Genomic DNA, 21,320 nt, shown 5'->3' with positions numbered 1-21,320 from the left:
TCTCTTCCCATTATTGATCATTCTAGTGGTGCATTTTCTCAATGACGAATTATGCTAGTGGTGACTTATTTTGTCATTGATGATTATTTCGATGATGATTATACTAGTGATTTCTCTTTCCATTGATGATCATTCTAGTGTTGTATTTTCTCCCAATACTAGTTATTTATCTTTCCACTAATGTTCCTACAAGTGAATTCTCTTTCCATTGATGAACATTCTAGTATTGATTTATTTTCTAATCGACGATTATTTCAATGATGATTATATCAATAAATTTCACGGTTACAACACATTTCAATGATTTTTTTTTGTAGAACCTATATAATTCTTTGATTATTTTTATTTTGAAATGAATTATTTACAACAAACATGAAATGAGGGGTATGTTAGATGCATTTGCAGAGCGGTATTTGTTGGAAGAGACAACAATGCACCATGAATGAAATTAATTCACATTATTGGATGAAGGATCCCTTTGTTAATGAAATGTTTCAAAAATAATTTGAATTAAAAAAATTAAAATTAAAAAAGTAGCTTGCTTCACATTGCAGAAATGTGTTTAGCAATGAATGATTATGCCACCAACTAATTAGGTACGTAATTTCTTCACTAGCCACCCAACTAGTTTGGTTTCTAGTGCCTTCTCTCCACACTACATTCTGGTTTTGGCTAGATAAATAGGACCTTCCTCCACCACCAACCACATAAACCAACCATGAAACTTCTCATCTTATTCCTCTTCCTCCTTTCTACTCCACTTATACTTATAACCACACAAGACACTGATGATTTTGTGAATCAATTGGACCCCAAACTATTAGGTTTAAGAAAGGAAGAAAAACTGAGCCATTTCAAGTTGTATTGGCATGACATAGTGAGTGGAAAAAACCCCACTTCTGTAGTAGTTGTTCCACCACCACCCTCCAATATGAACCCAACCACAGCTTTTGGCATGGTGAATATAATTGACAACCCTTTAACTTTAGGACCAGAGTTGAGTTCAAAATTGGTTGGAAGAGCACAAGGGCTCTATGCATCTACATCACAAAGTGAGGTTAATCTTTTGATGGCTATGAATTTTGTCATCACTGATGGGAAGTACAATGGAAGCAGCATCACCATTTTGGGGAGGAACCCTACCTTTAATAAGGTTAGGGAGATGTCTGTGATAGGTGGGAGTGGACATTTCAGATTTGCTAGAGGCTATGCTGAACTTAGAACTCACTATTTCTCACCCAAAACAATGGATGCTATAGTTGAGTATAATATTTATGTTTTGCATTATTCATGCAGTGATGCTATACATAAGAGACTCCTCAATTTGCTTTTAATCACTTTAGCCCTATATATTTTATTTCTTCCTTTTTGAAAAAATGTGTATGGAATTAACATTATTTAATTTTCACATATGCAATGACCATAAAATAGAAGGAAAATAAGTAGTCTTCTTTCTAACCTTAAGTATCCACCAAACTAACCTTAAGTGCAATATTGTTGAAAAGTAATTAAAGTTTGCTATTCAAATTGGCTAAAGGCAAGAAGTGGGTAGATCAATTGACATTCTATTGTTTTAACCAAACTAAATCTCTAAAGTTGAGTCCTACCTATGTTCCAAATTAATTGCTCTTTTTGAAAGGAAAAAAAAATTTATTCCAATTCATCTATCCATTTTATAAGTTTAAGGTGCATTAATTGTTATTTTCCATGTTTATCCTTATCTGATACATTATCAATTCATGGTTATTGGGATAAAGTTAATGAGCATAGAGAGAAATAATATATTAGGAAAAAACATAAATAATGTATGTTAATCAACCAAACATTTTTGGGTTAACCTCTATTATCCATAATGATGTCAAGACTCTTTTTTCAATTCATGCAAATGTCACAAGGTTGAATAATATAAAATAACATTGGTTGGTGGTTATCTGATTTGTCACTATTCGGACCATTTGACACATTAGGAACAAGTTATTTGTGATAATATGAGTTTCCAACTAGATGAAGTAATGAAGCTTATTTTTCTGAATTCTTAGAGCCTTCTCAATGCTCAATATCCTTTTTTCTCTTATTCTTTTGTTGATTAGGTGAGACACTCTTTAAGTTATCTATCTATGTGTTAATTATTGTGATTGTGTAGATAAAAGTATCATTTGTTCGGGTAAGTTCTTTATTCTTGATTGATACAGGTTTCAGTGCTGATCAAAAAAAATCAACACGATATTTATTAAAGAAATTATTTTTACAAAGTAATAAATAAATAAATAGGAACAAATCTAACAATGCAATTGCCTTAAATGTTTTTGTAAGGAAATTTTTGTAACCTTCATATGGTGATGATACCTAACTCAGATAGTACTAATGTCTCTCAAGGTTGAAGCCCACCATCCACACCCAAAAAAGGTTAAGGGATAGTTGGTCCTGCACTCAATCAAAATGAATCGAGCAACCCAACATTAACCCATATTTTATGAATTGGTCAGATTAACAAATCGAATTAAACACATGGATTTTATATTGGAACCCAAATCCTCTATCACAAAAGTTTTCTATACATCTATACCAATCTAATAGGATTTTGCCTAGTAATAAATGATACACGGCATTTAATTTTTCATTAATTATCATACTAACGCATTTAGATATTTGACAAAATATCATTGTGTTGATATATAAGTATAAAGATACTTTTAATATAGAGAATTTGGATTTTTTTAATTGAGGGAGGGAGATATTATATCATGATTCAAAAATGTCGACCTAACTATTTTCCTAATGTCCTCTTTGTCATCTAAGATGTGACCAGATATAATATTGATGTCACAAAAAATTCCCAATAACCTGGCTCTAACACTCCTTAGAGGAGCTTAATGCCTAAGCAAAAGTCATTTATTTTTTGAACATTATCATTTTCAGTATATTCCATATCATCCTATCACATAATTCATTTCCCAAATCCTCTAAAAACCAAATTATATACTTTTCTTTTCTTTGCATGAATCTCCTTTTTAGATACAAAACATTCAGGCAATCATTATTTACCATTTATTATCCATTAGAAACACTTGGAAAATGAGTTACTAGTGGGGTCCCTATCATTCCCTCTAACTTTGTACACAACATGTTCCAATGAGTTTTAACGGTGTTCTTGTGAAAATGTGGTGGCGCGTGAGATTTGAGTGATAAATATTCGATCCCATGCAAAAAACAAAGAAGAGTGGGGAAGGGAACAGACCTGACCAAGAAAAGGTTCATTTGGTCGGGACACTACTAAAGCACAAATTGACACCTTTCTTTTTATCGATTACATAAAAAGAAAATTAATTTATGACTACATGATTAATATCATTCATTCACCAAATGATGCCATGTTTTTTATATAAGATTCATAATTAAAGTTTGTGCTCCATTCTCATAAACCAAATTGGTATCTGATGGTAATAGAAAATTGTTATACTTATTTCTTTGTGTCACTTTCTTTCCTATCAAAGAAATATTCATCTCATTCTGGTTACAAAGGAAATGATACAAAATAGTGGGTATAAATAATTTTTGTTCACGCCTATTGTCATATTCTCTCTATTATAACATATAGCATTCCCTCTTCTTTTTTTTTTTGTAGTATCTCTTCACCTTTTTTGGGTAAGGAACTAATCCCTTTGGATGTAGATCATATGTTTCTATTCATGTCTTACTTGGTGTCTCAAGCCAATGAGAAAGCCCTATTCATTTAGAAAGAAAAACTATAAAAACAAAATTAATATTTTAATATTATTTTGTAAAGTTTATTTGGTTCGGGATATGGAGACATGAAAATTATGGGACATATGATCCTGGTTCAATCGCTTTTGGGTTCGTGATTACCTTTCTCAACAAATATCACTCAAAAAGAGAGATATAAGATGATTAGATGGTGTGAGTAAAGGGTTTAAGGAACGAAATGTAGGAGGTTGTGAGTTTGAATCTCACCCATAATGAAATTGAATAAAAAAAGAAGTTATAAGGTGATTTGTTTGTTAGGATGAAAGATTGGAGTGAATGAGATTAAGTGTTCGAGACTCACCCACAACCAATATTAACATACTAACATTTATATAAAAAAATATCACTCATATAGGAATCGAATTCTTGACTTTTTAGTCTTTAGTGAACATATAGCACACCTTTACATGTATGATAGTATGATTCAATTAATTATGTTATTTGAATAATCATAAAGAATATTTTGTTTATATATTAACACATGATTACATTTTTATATAAAATATAGGATACATTTTTTCCTTTTAAATTTAACTGGCAATTCTTTTAGATGCCTATATAGCAAAAAATAATTATTAAAGATGTATAACACACAAAATATTACAATAGTTAGGCAGGAAAACAAGAAAACATAGATGATATAAGTAAGAATTATTATGAAATTTTGATATTCAAATAATATAACTCTTATAATCAATCACGACAACCTATGCAAAGTGTTGTACATATTTATGAAGTAGAAAACAACATTTTCCTATATAATACTCAAGCTTTTTCATGCAGAAGGGTGGGTGAGCACTAACAATATATTTTTAAATTTATGCAAATTACTTAGAGAGAGCATAAAAAGGAAGCTTATGAGTTAAGGAAGCCTTCTCAAAACCCTAGAAAGTAATAAAACAAAAAGAGTGCAACTTCTACAGGGTGAGTGTGGGGAGAGAGAGAGAATGACCAAGAAACTAAAAGTATATATATATATACATATAAATATACTCAAAAGCATTAAGCATCTCCTTTATTTTTGCTTAACATCACAACCTCTTAACCCTTGATCCCTCTCTTCTTTCTTTCTTGCTTTCTCTCTTTTCTCTTTCTCTTCTCTATGTTCAGCTCAACCACACACATACTCTCGAGCTTGTTTATGTGATTCTCATCACTATTCTCTCTCAAAAAAACTCATCAAACTTTACAAAAGATAAATCTCCAACCAGAAAATATGGTTTATACTTCCATCCCAGCTTATAATATTGATCCTGCTAACTGGCAGCAACAGGTAATTAATCAAAGGTTTCTCTTCAAACAATTGTTCTTTTTCTCATAATTTTTTTATCCAAAAGATAAATATTCTTCTCACTTTTGTTTATACCTTCTCTTGAATATACCATATATTTGGTTTCATTACTTCTCCATCTTTATTTTTTTTCCTCATTTGTTTTCATACTTTTCCCTTTATGTTATTGCAGCAACCAAATCATCAAATTGGCAACAATAGTGCCAGCTCACATCTTCTTCCACCACCACCTCCGCCATCATCTCAGCCTAATGGAGCTGGCAACACCAGCTCCATCAGGCCTGGCTCGATGGCGGATAGGGCTAGGATGGCCAATATACCTATGCAAGAGATACCACAAAAATGTCCAAGATGTGAATCTACCAACACCAAATTTTGCTACTTCAATAACTACAGCCTCTCTCAGCCCCGCCACTTCTGCAAGACCTGCAGAAGGTACTGGACACGTGGCGGGGCCTTGAGAACCGTCCCCGTTGGCGGCGGCTGTAGGAGGAACAAGAGAAGCAAAGGAAGCAGCAGCAACAACAACAGCTCGATGTCCTCGCCGGCGAGTTCGGATCGACAGACACTCAGTGCCAACTCCAACAACTCAATCTCCTCTTCTGACATGGTAGGCCTTGGGCCTCCGGTGCCGCCACCGTTTAGATTCATGTCTCCATTGCATCAACTTGGTGATAACTTTGCAAGTGGTGGAGATATAAGCTTAAACTATGGCATGAACTATGGCAACATTCCAAGTCAAATGGGAGGAGTAGGAGTAGGAGACTTGAATTTTCACATGGGAAATGCTTTAGGCCATGGTGGCGGCCGTGGAGGTGGCGGTGGTTCTATCTTATCTGCAGCTGGTTTGGAGCAATGGAGGGTGCCACAAACACACCAATTTCCTTTCTTGACTGGTTTGGAAGCTTCATCACATGGCTTGTACCACCAATTTGAAGGTACTAGTACTAATCCGACCACCGGATACGGTGATGTCCGGCCGAAGGCATCGACTTCCAGTGTGATATCTCAGATGGCTTCAGTTAAAATGGAAGAGAGTGGTCAACAACTTAATTTGTCAAGAGAGTTTTTGGGAATGAATAGTTCAGCTAGTGGGCAATATTGGAATACTAGTGATGTTGGTGGTTCTACAGCACCAGCTTGGACAAATCTTTCTGGCTTTAGCTCTACTAGTAATCAACTATAGAATTTTATGCTCTCTTTTGAAGCTTTTGGTTTTTGGGTTCAATTTCATTGACCTCTAGCTAAGACAAGGTTTCACTGAACTTATTTGTAACTTAATTAGCTCAACATGAAGCCTTTCTAGGATGGATTAGTTGTGTGTTTTAAATGAAAACCCTAGGGCTATGTTAGTTTCTTTTTCTTTCTCTCTCTCTTCTAATCATTGTATGTTTGTCTGTTTTTTAATTTACTTCTAATAGGTTTTGGTTGCTTTTTTATGAGAATGTTTACTATAGTGAAATTAATTATGAGTTCAAAAGGATGAATTTGCAGTGGATGATCAATTATACCACTTAAATGCATGATTTGATGGTTGATGGATCTAAATTGGTTGCATGATTCATTTTCATACAAGGATAAGCACAGCCTCCATAAATTAAAGACCAACAATGGTCTTATAAATTGGGATTATGTCGTCTTCTTCATAACTGTGGGTATGATATTGTTACGAAGATTTCCAAAATCATTTAATTATTTACTTATACTTTATCTAGTTGAGATTCAACATGTTTAAAAACAAAAAGCTTTTCGAGTCCAAATAAGCTATTGAAGATTATTAGCATAATGTTGAAATCCTACAACTCTTTTTCTGGTGAAAATTAGCATAGTTTTTTGTCGTAAACCTATACTCAACTATTGTCTCATACATGCATTTCTTTAAAAACTCATTTATAACTTCTTGGGTATTGGAGTTATCTCATAATGACATTATTCAGATTATTAGATAATTTGTACAAGACACGTATGACTAGTTGCTTTCTTAATTACTTTATTTTTGATCAAATTTTGGTGGGTCATCTTTTAGTCAAATTCATGAAACATTTGCTAATATAGTTTCATAGTCAAATTGAGTTGCACTTTCATGTTGTTCTTTATGGGATTCTGGAATTATATTTTGAACAAAGAGTAAAGCTTGTATGGTGGTTAAAGCAAGTGTATTAAAGCTTAATAAATTACAAAGGTTGTCTTTCTTATTCTATACATTCTTCACTTAAACATTCTGTGGAAAAGTGTGATTTCCTTATGGTAAAGACTAGGTTTTCTATTATTTTTTCCTTTTAGAAAGCTAATTTAACAACTATATGAACTTTTCATGGGTGTTAATATCATTATGTTGTTCAACATTATGCTTTAAAAAGATTTATCTTGCAAGTTAGTGGTTATTCTATTCATATTTTTAACGTATTATAAACTATCACAATATTTTTTTTTCGATGGATTTAATATGTATGTACTGATACTTTAAATATATTTTTAAATTGTAAATACATTAGTCATATGTTAATCATTATTGAATCTGATACAAAAATGAGTGCTAAATGAACAACAAAAGATGTATATAAGATTTGGAAGTTTAGTTCTGAAATTGGTGTAGTGACTCCTGATAGTGTTGACAAAACTATTAAGCACCTCCATTAGTTGCAATTGGTAACTCGATAAGCTTTAACAAGAAAGTGCAAGGTTGAGAGGAGGAGCTCAGAAGTAATATCATGAAAGACCTCTCGATTAATGTGAGAGGATGGGGGTTGGCGAAAAAGAATGAGATTCGAAATTTGATTAGAGAAGAGAAGGTAGATTTTTTGTTCATTTAAAAATCAAAGATGGAATTTGTTAGTACAAAGTTGTGCAAGTGTCTTTGGGTTGATTCTGAATTTGATTGGAGTTTCCAACCTTTAGTGAGTAACTCGGGCGAGATTATTAGTATTTGGAGGATTGACAATTTTTTTGCCTGAGTTCTTTTAGTGGCTTGGGTTGCTTGGGAGTATTTGGTTTCTAGGTTAACTATGTGAAACCTTATCATATTGTTAACGTTTATGCTCCTTGCAATAATAACGCCAAGTCTCAACTTTGGCGAAAGTTGGTTCATTGGAAGAACTCTATTCATATTAATATATGGTGCCTAACAGGTGACTTCAATGTAGTTACCAATTGTGATGAAAGGAAAGATTCTAGCAGCCACGACATGGTCAAGGAAATTCTTGATTTCCAATCTTTCATCTCTGACATAAAGGTGATTGACATCCCTCTTGGTGGGAGAAGGTACACTTGGTATATGACTGGTAGAAATATGATGAGTAGACTGTATAGATTTCTTCTCTATGAGGAATGGAGAGATAGATGGTCGAGCCTTTGTCAAAAGGGTCTCATGCGTTCAATTTATGATCATTGTCCTATCAATCTTGGATGTAAGGTTCAAGATTGGAGCCCAACACCTTTTAGGATCTTGGATGCCTAGTTTTAAGATATGGAGTTCAAGAAAGTAGTTGAGGCTGAATGGGCTAGTGTTTAGGTGGATGGTTGTAGTATGTTCAGATTACAAGAGAAACTGATAATCTTGATGAACAGACTGAAGGTGTGAAATCGGGTTTGTTTTGGAAATTTGGATGAAAGAGTGGAAGACACTGCACAAAAATCAATAAACATGATCTTATAAGTGAGTACATTAATTTAACACAAGAAGATATGAAGGCGAAGAAAGCTCTCTAGGTAGAATTTTTAAGATTAGCTCACTTGAAGGACATGATCATATGTCAAAAATCCATATCTAAGTGGGTGCAGGAGAGGGATTCTAATTCAAAATATTTTCATAGTCTTCTAAAATCCAGAAGAAATATAAATTCTATCCACAACCTAACGATTAATAGTACTTGAGTTGAGGAGATTTTTTAGGTGAAAGAGAGTATCATGTCTCATTATCAGAGCACCTTTTTCTGAAGATAGCTAGTAGTGTCGTTTGTTGGGGGATTGAGTTTAACGTGATTTCTGACTCCAATAATGAATTCCTTAGCTCGACTTTCTCTAAAGTCGAGATCAATGAGGTTTTTTTAGGATTGTGGCATTAATAAAAGTCCAGTTCTAAATGGTTATAACTTCAGATTCATCAAGGAATTCTAGAATATATTACGTGAAGATATTCTTAACATTCTCAGGGATTTGCACAAGAATGGTAGTATTGTGGCAAGAGCTAACTTGTCTTTTGTGTATCTTATTCCAAAGAAGGTGAATCCCTTGTCCTCATAAGAGTATAGGTTGATCTCTTTGATAGGATCTCTTTACAAGATTCTTTCCAAGGTTCTTGCTATCCATCTTAAGAGGGTGATGGATAGTGTGATTTCTGATAACCAGATGACTTTCATCAAACGGAGACAGATTCTTGACAGTACGTTTGTTCTTAATAAGATAATTGACGACGATGGGAGGAATAGGAAGGAGTGTGATATTTTTAAAAAATATACTTTTCTAAGGCATATGATTCAGTTAGTTAGAGCTTCCTTGATCATATGATGGATAAGTTGGGTTTTTGTAGTAAGTGGAGACACTTGATGATAGAGTGTGTTTCTTCAGGCTTATTCTCTATTTTGGTTAATGGAAGTCCCACGAGGAAAGTTATATTGTTGTGTGGCATTAGACAATGTGACCCTTTATCCCCTTTTATGTTCCTAATAGTGGCAGAGGGCCTTACTAGGCTTATAAGTCTGCAGTTTCGCATCATAAGTTCAAAGAATATAAGGTTGGGGTGAATCTACTACAATATTCGGATGATTTAGTCATCATTGGGAAATCTTTTGTCTGGTGTCAACATCCACTCAAGTTTTTTAGATGGTATAGTCGGTTACCTTAACTATAAAAGGGGGTCTTGGCCCATGAAATTTTGGGGATTTTAGTTGGTAATAATCATAGGAGAAATGAGGTATGAAAAGATGTGTTATCCAACTTTTGGAGGTGAGTGGTGTTGATTAATGTGGTGTTTAATGCATTGTCGATCTACTTTGTATCATCCTACAAAGCCCCTTAGTGTGTGATAAAGGAGATGGCTAAAATTTAGAGAGATTTTTTATGGGGAGGTGTTGGCATGCACGGGAAAATCCCTTGGGTCATATGAGATTCGATTTAAAAGGATTGTGATACATGTGACCTGGGAGTCAAAAATCTTGAGTCTTTCAATCTTGCCATTCTTCGTAAATGGAGGTTGAGGATTTTATATGAGATAGAGGCACTTTGGACTAAAGTTTTGGAATCCAAATACGATGATTAGATTTTTTTAGATTGGGATGAGTTTGATATAGGTGGATTCTCGGAGTCTCTTTGGTGGAGGGATTTGAATAGGGTGGTGGAATGGTCAGTTAGAGTTCGAGGGGTTTTTCAGAGGGGTTTTAAAAAGAAGGTAGAGGATGGGAGTCATACTAGGTTTTTCGACGATTTTTGGGTGGGAGAGGTTCCTTTGAAGGTCTTGCTTCCGAGGCTTTATACCCTTTGTTCTGACAAGGAGGTTCAAGTGGGTCAATTAGGTGTTTGGAGGGAGGGGTGTGGAATTGGTAGATGTCATGGAGAAATGAGTCTTTCGAGTGGAAAACTAGTGATTGAGGAACATATGGGGCTTTTGAGTCAGATTCAAATGAAGGAATATGATGAATCCAAATGGATTTAAATTTATGAGGCTTCTAATTGATATTTAGTCAAGTCAGCTTATAAAATTATTTGGCAAAGGGAAGAGGTTAGTGTAACAGATCGGATGATGTGCCATACAGTCTAGAAATCTTGGGCACCTTGGAAGACTTGTGCGCTTGCTTGGAGAATTATTTTGGATAGGATTTGAAGTAAGTGGAACTTAGGCAAGAGGAGTGGTAACTTTCCTGGTAATGATCTCCTATGTGTCTTGAGTCAGGATTTGCTGGAGACTACGGATCATTTTTTCTTCTCTTGTCATTTTTCCTATTGACTTTGGCAATTTATCTATTACTGGTTAGGGCTTGACGTGGTGTTACCTTCATCACTCAAGGCTCACAATTTATAACATCTTCTTTCAGTAAAGGAAAGTGTATCGAAAGATGTATTTTCTGTTTTTTGGATGGTTGGCATTGGTCCATATGGAAGTGTAGGAACGACGCCATCCTTAAGAACAAGAGGATGGACGTGGAAGAGCTATTAGACGAGATTAAATTCTTATCTTAGTTTTGGACCAAATCTAGATACAAAGGTGCATTTATGTTTTGGTTCTAGTGGCACTCTAACCTTATTTTGAATTTAGATTGCTATTGTTAGGTCTCTTCTATGGTTCTTACGTATTTGTTGTTTTTCCCCTTGATTGCTTGGTCGTTTTTTTTTTGTTGATGTAACTTTATTTTTTATCAATAAATATGCACTTTACCAATAAAAGATTATGTATATAAGAAATTTCACACTAAAAATATATAATTAAAACCACTTTTCTCATCATATACAAGAATGCCTAAACTCTTAAATGCAAGCTAGCTTTTATTTATTATTTTATGACTCTAGCCAATATTTTTTTCCTGGAAGGTGTTTATTTTTTCTATATTATTACAAGGTGGAAGAAGTATTATAAAATTCGACTTAAACTAGCAGATCTGACAAGTTCAACTGTGAACCAGACATCTAACGGTCTGAGCCTCTCATCTAATCAGTTCTATATCAAATTGGGTTGACTCGATCACTTTAAGTCTAAAACTAGTGACTTGGGTGGTCGGACTGGTTGAACCGGCCGAGTCAATTCAAAAATATATTTTTTCTTTCAAAACAACCAAATTGATGTCATGTTTTAGTGAAAAACAAGTACTTTTAACTTATTTGTAGTTATGTTTGTCATTTGTTAATTTACATTATAACAAAATCTTTATCCTTTAATCCAATTTTAAACTTATTATATGTTTTTGTTGTAGTTAAAACATATTCATATGTTGTTTGATGATGTTATCAACTTATTTGTGTCATTTTATAGTAGTAAAATATTCTTTTTTTGTTGTTTAATTAGGTATGATAATGTTTTTAAATTTTGAGTATAACCATTGTTAAATATTGTTACGTAATATTATGAATTTTTTAGAATTTTGAATGCAAACCGAGTTAATTGGTCAAACCATTGACCCACTGATTAAACTAGTGACTCATTGACCGAGTACACTGACTGAGTCATTGACTGGTGCGAGTTTAATAACACTGGAAGTGTTTTTTGTGGGTCCCACGTGACTTTTTTTTCCATTATGTTTTCTTTGCTAATTAAATGAGAGAAAACATAAATTCACTCATTTTAGAATAAATTACACTGATACAACTTAAATTGGAGTGAAATTACACAAAGCATTCATCCATTTTTTAAACCTACACAAATCACTTCTAACTTTATTCAAACCACTCCTAATTACATATACATTACACTGGACACCTCTATGAGAGATATAAGTGTAATTTCTTGACCAAAAAATGATGACGAATGTAATTAAATTAAACAAAATATGGTATATTGTGAAAATAAATTATGAGTGTTTCTTTATTATTTTTTAATTCTTCTTCACAATATATCATATTTTGTTTGACTTAATTACATTCTTTACCACTTTTTGTTTAAGAAATTACGCTTATTTCTCTCATAGGGGTGATCAATGTAATATATGTATATATAATTATGGGTGATTTGTATAGATTTAAAATATAAGGGGTAATTTAAATAATTTCACTAAAACTCAAAGGTACCAATTTAATTTATTCTTCATTTTATCCTCTATCCTTTTCTTACCCCTCATTTTCAATGCAACTAATGAAAGTGCAAGGCCTAAAAAGTATTAGGGAGATAGATATTCTTATAAGCTACTATATATCAAACTTAGTGTTCAACTAACTAACTTTCATCTAGTCATGCATAATGGAGCCTTAGTATTATAGGAGTATATATAGTTCAACAACCATAAAACAGTTTCAATTAGGTATAACTTGGTTTAATGATTACTTCATCATTACTTCAGAGACAATTAACCTCATGTAATTATTTAACCAATCAGTGACAGAAATATTCATAGACCCCAGTTTTGGGACAGACTCTAACTACCTCTTCAAAGCTCAAAAGGTTGTGCTTGTCATATTGTTGGAAATGTGACACAAGTTTGGATATTTCTATTCTATTCATGACCAGAATAAATATTCTTGGGAAGTTCTATATCTCCAAAACCCAGATGTTATTTTTATCAAAAATCACTATTATCTTGCGCAGCCAAACCTATATAGAGATAGCAGCTTCACTGGACAAATTTTAGCACTTCAAGAAATACCAGTTTATTATTTTATTCATGAATGATAAAAATATATTCCCAATGGAGATTCATATCTCATCTTCCACTTTTATAGTACTAGAATACTACTACTATAACTTTACAGATCTGCCTTGAGTTTTCTGACCTCCAACTCCCATAGAGAATATATTAGTTGTTATATCATTAAAAAAAAATAGGTTTTATCATTCTCTGGGGTCGAGAACTTAGGTTAAGGATCTTTAACATAGATATCATATATAGGGAAGTGTGAAGTTAAGGATCTTTAATATAGATATCATATATATGTACTTAGTTGGTGCATGACTAGATAGACTTAGGGTATGTTTTTGATTAGATTTTGAAGATGAAAAAATGAAAATAAATTATTTTAAAGTCATATTATAAGTGTATTTTATGGTTCTCAAGTCTTCTATTTTTCTTCATTTCTCTCTAAAGTTGAACTTGCAAATAGACCCTAATTGAGACTAGGAAGATATTGTCAGCATAGATCATAGTGATCTTCCAAATTAACATCAACATGATTGCTATGGATAGTCTTTCTATGTTAAAATGTTGAACTGGCCTACCCAACCCAATCAAGAATATAATTCAATTGTTCACCCTAGCATCATAAAAATCAAAAGGGGTATAATTGATGAGAGACTAATGACATAAATATTTTTAATTTCTTAAAAATGTCATTTACCAATAAATTAAATATATCTTCTCATGATAAATATTATCCTCAAAATAACAAAACTCAACTTTTAAAACCAAAATTCTATAATATAATCTTTACTTTATTTAAAAACTAAGGAAAATGTATTTCAAATAATTAAAAAAATTAGTTCATCTGAAAAATAACATTTGAAAATAAAAAACTGAAAACCCTAACGTTTACTTAATAAACCTAAACTCTTAAAATATATGGGAACTTAAACCAATTACCAAATATTATAATTTCTTATCCCATTGTGAAAGAATGTATGTCACATATTGAAGCAGTCAAGGCACAAAGATTTTAGCAATCTCCAATCTGATGATACTCATAGAGTCACAAACTCGGGCGACAGAATCTGCTAGTAGTTACTATAATGTCTGAGATCTCTGACCGACTCGAACCTGTTAATCACTACGCGCGTGGGCCTCGAGAAGAGACATCAAAAGGAAAAACAATTAGGTGCCTATGTTATTAAATTCATACCATTTTTTATTTTAGTTTATTCTATTACTTTCTATCATTTTGCGTAATAATGTGAATTAAGAAAGATGATTAATTGATAGGATTGACAATGAGTGTCGATACACTACTTGGATCATCCGACTCATGCAAAAATATCTATAGGGTTTGTTATCAGTAGGATTTTGTATGCTTAACAGATCCATAGTTACTCAGAAATTTAGAAAATATTAAAAAAAATTAAAATAACTTATTCATTTCTTCACATGTTTCATATAATTATGTCTTATTTTAGACAATCAAAAAATGATAATAACAATTACAAAATATAATTAAAGTACAAGTATGCATCTTCAAAATGTTACTTAAATATAATTTTTTACTAAAAAAATATATTTTAAAATGAGACAATAAAGCATATCAAACGTATAAAATTCTTCCATCTTTATAACATTATATTACATTTATGGATTAACAAACATAACATCTCTTCTTACCAACATAACATCACAAAATGAAAACATGTGTAGTTATGTTATTATATATATATATTGATACCTCATTACTCAAATTTGAAACTATTCAATAATATATTTCAAAATTTTGATCTCAACTACCCGTTGGGTTCAACAACACAAACCCATATTAAACCCATTGTAAATATTATTGGCAGATACTCACATATCCAGATATCCATTATAGACATAAAAGTGTGAAAATGATACTATAAAAAATCAACACTAAAAGTGTTATAAAATGAACAAATATTATAATAATATGATTAATGTAATAAAGCTTTAGCTTATGATTTAGTTTTATTTGAATATATCACTAGTTTATGTTTTTTATTAATATTTAGATTATTATTGGATGTTTTATGATTGTATTCACCTTTATAATAAATTGGAGTGGACGAGTCATATATATTGATTGGTAAAAAATGTAATTGTTGAATAAGACAAGAGAGGGGTTTGTCAGTATATGTAAGTTGGACCATAGAAAGAGAACCTCGATGGAAGTAATTGGATCCTATTTGCACGTTCTTCCATGCAGCGTGGATTTTTGTAGCTTTCAACATTCTAAAATGAGTATGCATGCTTTTGATTCGCATGGTGTAGTGTGTATCTCATGTGTGAAACTGTTTCAATGTCTCTCAACTATTTCTGTGCACTACACTTTATTCTTCTGTGCTATCCTATTACAGTACTTGTTGTGGCAGTGTTAGACAAAATTTGCAAACTTATAGATATAGTTATTTAACACTATTTTTCCATATTGGTTAAGGAAATGAAAATAGTTCATAAAGTTAAAAAGATATTATTATTATTTAAGACATTAAAAATTTAAAAGCAACACTTTTTTAAATTTTTAAGGCAACTTATTTTTTTTATTCTTTAAATCATTCATAGAACACTTGCTAACATGATTTTTTTACTTGCTCTTTATTGATTTGAGCAAAGAAAATTCAAATATTTGGTGTAATAAGTTTTATATCGTTAAGTAATTTTAAAATGACTTTGTTATTATTTTGTTTAATATACTTGTTGAAAGAAAAATATAGATGCAATCTTGGTATATTTCTACGTAGAACAACGAAATAAATAAGCTAGCATTTATAATAAAAATGTTACATTTTGGCATATAAAAAGGTAATGTTCTCTTAAACAATAAATTTGGTAATTAATTTTATCGGCTCCTTCGAATTGTGGACCTCACTTTAGACTCTACGTGTCCATTTATAATTGTTGAATTTGACATCAATGGTGATAATATGTTTACACCTGACAAATCATGGAGTTATAATGATGGCAACCATTCATTTAAAATCAATGATCATAAATTCATAATTATGAACTTTAGATTTTGAATTAAAGTGAATAGTTTAATATTTGGATAGACATGATTTTGTCTAACACTTTACAAAATCAAATAGATTATCAAAAAGATGTTAATCTACTAGTAATAAGGTTTTACTAGATCACCAGATAGTCTAAAAGTTCAAGGGCTTGATTCATGATAACGACATTTCTTGAAAGGGTATTAACATTATGCAGAGGAGTAGTTCCTTACCCATAGAGAGAATACATATAATTATACTAAAAATATCAACCTAGCATCAATTTTTTTACTTTAAAAGAAATGACATGTGTCACTTGTAAGTCAACTAGTAATAAAGAAAACGTCAATTTACGACACATGTCACTTCTAGGACAATTAGTATGTTTCTATTTTATGATGATATATCATTTTTTAAATAATGTAGTAGAAAACAATAAATCTTTCTAGATATAGTAGTGACATATGTTACAAAACTGTACTATAGTTATAGACCAATTTACTTATGTAGTGCACTTTGACTAGAAATTTACTATAATAGTGTAAGTTTTGTATTTATTACATAAGTGGTGTATTTTTTTGTAAATCGGCAATCTCATGGTCGTTTTCCTTCTTTTTTTCTCTTGGACCCACATAACTCGGCAACGGTAGTGGAGTTTTTTTAATATTTCCTTCAAAAATCGTCAATGTAGATAGAGTTTTACATCTTATTTTAATATATAAGTGTTAATCGATAATGGTGGTGGAAGTTTAGTTTTTTTTTAGTAAATCGTCAATGGCATAGGAGTTTTTCACTTTTCCCTAGTTTTTTATAAATTGGCAATTGTGTTGGAGTTTTAGGTTTTTTTATATATGTGTAAATTGGCAGTGCAGTTGGAGTTTTAGCTTTTTTTTTATTTTTCCTTGCCCTAACAGAATCGGCAAATGTATGTGGATTTCTAAGAAATGAGTTTTAATTTTTATTTTATTTTGGTTGAGTTCTATGTTTAAACTTTTATTATAATTTTTGTTCATTACCAACCTATTACTATATCTTGCAACACTAATATTATAAAGAAAAAAATATTACAATATTAAAATTTTAATACATTAAATCCAAAACAACTTTAATGACGTTTATGTGATGAAGTGCCACATGAGGTGGTTTTCTTTTTCTTGGCGGTTGAACTCTTAATTGGTGTTCATTCTGCTGCGAGATTCTCACTCCACCACGTGCCGCCAACTGTGGCTCCTAATCATCCGAATCATCTTCATCTTCATCAACATCTTCAACCAGAACTTCGTCACCAGTATGTTATATACCAGAAATGTTTGTAGATGGCATAGTAGGACGATAATATTGTTGAGAATCGTATGCCGACATTGGTGTAGTTGAAGTAGTAGCAAACATTGATGGTAGTGGAATTTGAGAATTTGATAACAAATAATTGTATGAATAATTATAATTTGCGAACTCATACGTTTGTTGTTGTTGTTGTTGAGGAGTAACTGATGAAGTATGTCCTTGAGAATGACTATCCGCTGGAGTTCATTGTGGAGAGTCAGTTTCCAGTATATGATAATGATGAGTAGGAGAAGCTGTATCAATGTGGGTAGAGTATGCATTGGGGTATAGCTCAGCCAATGCTCCCATCATTTCACGGCCAGATGAGAAGACGTCACATAAAGATTGTGTGGAGTTTATAAGTGAAGTTGGAGGACGACTCTGATCACAAATTCTTTTTGCAAATGTGTACCGAAAAATTAAGAGAAAATTAGAAGTAAATAATATAATTAAAGAGAAAGTTTAATTTATAAAAAAAAATTACCATTCCATCAATTCCATCAGAGTGTGCTCCATCTCTAGATATGTATCTTCTAGTCCTTTTTAAGTATCACTGCATATACTCAGCTCAGAGTAGTGGTTCAAAGGTAGGGTGTTTGCGGGTAAAATTTTTACTATAAAAGTTAATATAAAAAATATTCAAATATAAATATACAAACAGAATGAAAGTTTGACTTATTATTTCTACATAAAACTATACAAACATAAATAATATACATTTTTACATAAAATATACAAATATAAATATACCTGATCAACGCGCATACGGTCAAGGGCTGTCATAGTAGGATGCTCTCACAAGGGTTGTGATAGGAAGAGCTCTAGATCCTTTCAGAACACCATTAATACATTCTGCAAGATTCGTGGTCATGTGGCCAAAACGTCTACCTAGGTCGTATGCTTGACTCCACTTTTATTTTGGAATCTGGTCCAACCATGCACCAGCCCTGGGATGTTTTTGCCACAATAAATTCAACATCCGCTCAAACCGTGGTCGCATCAACTCATAACCTAAAAATTAAATAAAAGAAAATATATCTATCCAGAACATCAACAATATATATAAATTAAAAATATAACTAATACATACCCATTTGTACGACTTTATCTTTTAGATCATAATCTCGGAATTCCTTATTGAAGTTACTAGCAAGATGACGAAAACAATAAACTGACTGTTCACTAGACCATCCTGTGAACTCGCTTCGGAGTGCAGCTAACAAACCTGTTCCCCTATCTGATATGATACAAAGGTTTGATTGAGGGGTAACATAAGTCTTTAGATTGTAAAAAACCCACTCCCAAGCTTCTTTCGTCTATCTTTCAACAATGGCAAAGGCAACTGAAAATACCTGTCTGTTTCCGTCTTATGAACTCGTTATAAGCAATGTTCTAGTATATTTCTCAGTTAAAAATGTTCCATCCACTTGTAAAATTGGTTTGCAATATGCAAACCCATCAATGCATGGTTTGAAAGCCCAAAACACTCTATCCAAAATGAATCGACTAGAGTCTTCCATACCATCAGTAATATGGTGACATGCTTGATATTTCATAATTGTACCGGGAGGAAAATATTGTACAACATTCATCCAACGTGGTAACTCATTGTATGATCCATCCCAATCACCAAATGTTTTTGCCAATGCCATTTATTTTGCAGTCCAAGCCTTTCTATATGTCACTGTATAACCAAAACGACTAACAACCTGCTTAATTAGTGCCTTAACTAGTATACTCGGATCCGCATATACCAAATTAACAACAAAGGTCTAAAATAAATGATGAATTTAATTTGTTATGATCTTGGGAAATCAACATAGATACACAACTGTGTGTTCCATTAATTTTCTTAATCTCCCATATGTCACGCTTAACATTAAAAGAAGCGTGAATTCGCCACTCACATCCAGCACCAAAATTTGTACATTTCCCAACATATCTATCTTGTCTAGACTCATCAACAACATAATCAAACGAATTTTGAATATGATATTCTCTAATAGCATTTATTGTGGCTTCTTTAGATTCATATTGCATCCCAACAAATAAATCATTGTTCATTGAACCACTTGTATGACCAAAATCATGACCAACATCAGAATTTGTTTTACGAAAAAATGATGATGGAGAACTATATGTCATCCTAGAAGATGAACCAACATCGACCTCCCCCTCATCACTACATATTTCAATGTCTTCTTCATCACTAAAATCGCTAACAATATCTCTTAGAATAGCCATCTATATTAAACAAAATAATAATATTACAAAAATTTAACAACTAACTATACTACATTTGATTAAATATAATAGCTCTACTAACCTCTAATCAAGTATCAATCTACATGAGAAGAAAAGCTCCAAATGAGAAAAAGTATAAAATAATGATGGGAAAACGTTTCAAGAGAAATGTATTTAGGAGACAAAGTTTGAGAACATATAAGTTTTTAGGAGAAGAAGATGGAAGTGTTGGATGATTATATAGAGCTAGGATACTGGCATAAAAAATATCGGGAAAAAAAACTCCTATGTCATTCACGACTTAGGTCAAACTGTGAACAATAATAAAAAAAACTAGGGCAAAGTGAAAAACTCCTATGCCATTGACGATTTATAAAAAACTATGTTGAAAAACTCCTATGCCATTGACGATTTAGGGCTTTACACTATACAATGAAAAACTCCTTCTGGAGTGACGATTTTCTATAAAAAAAAAAAATAAACCTCCACCACCATTGCCGATTAACACTTATATATTAAAATAAGATGTAAAACTCCATCTTCATTGACGATTTCTAAAGGAAATATTAAAAAATAAATAAACTCCACCATTGTTGTCGAGTTATGTGGGTCCAAGAGAGAAAAAAGAAGGAAAACGGCCATTGGGTTGCCGATTTACAAAACAATGCACCACTTATGTAATAAGTACAAAACTTACACTATTGTGATAAATTTCTGGTCAAAGTGCATTACCTAAGTAAATTTTCCGTTATAGATGATTGACATATGTGTGACACATGTGACCATCCATAATATGTAGAGAACTTGTAGATGATAAAAAAGTTGTATAGGAATAAATGTTTGAAATTGAATATTACGCATAATCAATTGAGAAATGTTACCGTTTTTGTAATGGATTGTCTCATCAAGTTTTGATATGATATTCTTATGTGAAGAGAGTATGATGGATTAACATCTCTCCATAATTTTTTTCAAGCGGTTAAATGAGGGGATATTGTTAAAATAGTTGAGTGATTAGTTAATTTGGTTAGGATAGTTAGTTTTTCTATCCTTTATATAAAGGATTCAATGTAATTTTACTTTTCAATCTATTCAACATTCAATGAATAATATTCTCTTTTTCATCTTTCTTGTTTCATCAAGAAGAATTCATGCATAGCTCTACCATTTTAACATGGTATCATATCGATAATTATTCTTTTGATTGCTTCCGCTTATGACCCCAACATTCCAAGCTTCTTTGATTGTTCTTGTTATCTCCTTCTTCTTCTTCTTGATTTCTGGTCCAACAAAGGATAGGGAGAAGAAGGTGTTGATGATTGTGATCCCGCTTCAGGTTTTGGCTTGGAAACAGGTTGCATTCTTTGCAAGAAAATGTGATATTTGCTTCAATTTCATGTTTGTGCTTGCAAA

The 21,320-nt window shown here is 32.1% G+C and overlaps 2 protein-coding genes across 2 annotated transcripts; both read left to right on the top strand.

Annotated features, from left to right (window-relative positions):
• On the top strand, nucleotides 685–1,416 carry LOC109360064 (dirigent protein 22-like). The gene has a single exon (XM_019604804.1). It carries the CDS (start codon nucleotides 719–721, stop codon nucleotides 1,370–1,372), a length of 654 nt encoding a protein of 217 aa, XP_019460349.1. The 5' UTR covers nucleotides 685–718; the 3' UTR covers nucleotides 1,373–1,416.
• LOC109359344 (dof zinc finger protein DOF5.1-like) lies at nucleotides 4,803–6,423 on the top strand. Its single transcript, XM_019603970.1, has 2 exons — nucleotides 4,803–5,038; nucleotides 5,229–6,423. Exons 1-2 carry the CDS (start codon nucleotides 4,982–4,984, stop codon nucleotides 6,240–6,242), a joined length of 1,071 nt encoding a protein of 356 aa, XP_019459515.1. The 5' UTR covers nucleotides 4,803–4,981; the 3' UTR covers nucleotides 6,243–6,423.

The sequence above is a fragment of the Lupinus angustifolius genome, chromosome LG11, assembly GCF_001865875.1.
Source record: "Lupinus angustifolius cultivar Tanjil chromosome LG11, LupAngTanjil_v1.0, whole genome shotgun sequence".
Taxonomy (NCBI): domain Eukaryota; kingdom Viridiplantae; phylum Streptophyta; class Magnoliopsida; order Fabales; family Fabaceae; genus Lupinus; species Lupinus angustifolius.
The sequence above is the reverse complement of the archived record's forward strand: the minus strand, read 5'-3'. Positions and strand labels throughout refer to the sequence as shown.

Coding starts and splice junctions, on each gene's coding strand:
- LOC109360064 (XM_019604804.1), top strand. CDS start 719: ATGAAACTTCTCATCTTATTCCTCTTCCTCCTTTCTACTCCACTTATA.
- LOC109359344 (XM_019603970.1), top strand. CDS start 4,982: ATGGTTTATACTTCCATCCCAGCTTATAATATTGATCCTGCTAACTGG. Junction 5,039..5,228: donor CTGCTAACTGGCAGCAACAG/GTAATTAATCAA, acceptor ATGTTATTGCAG/CAACCAAATCATCAAATTGG.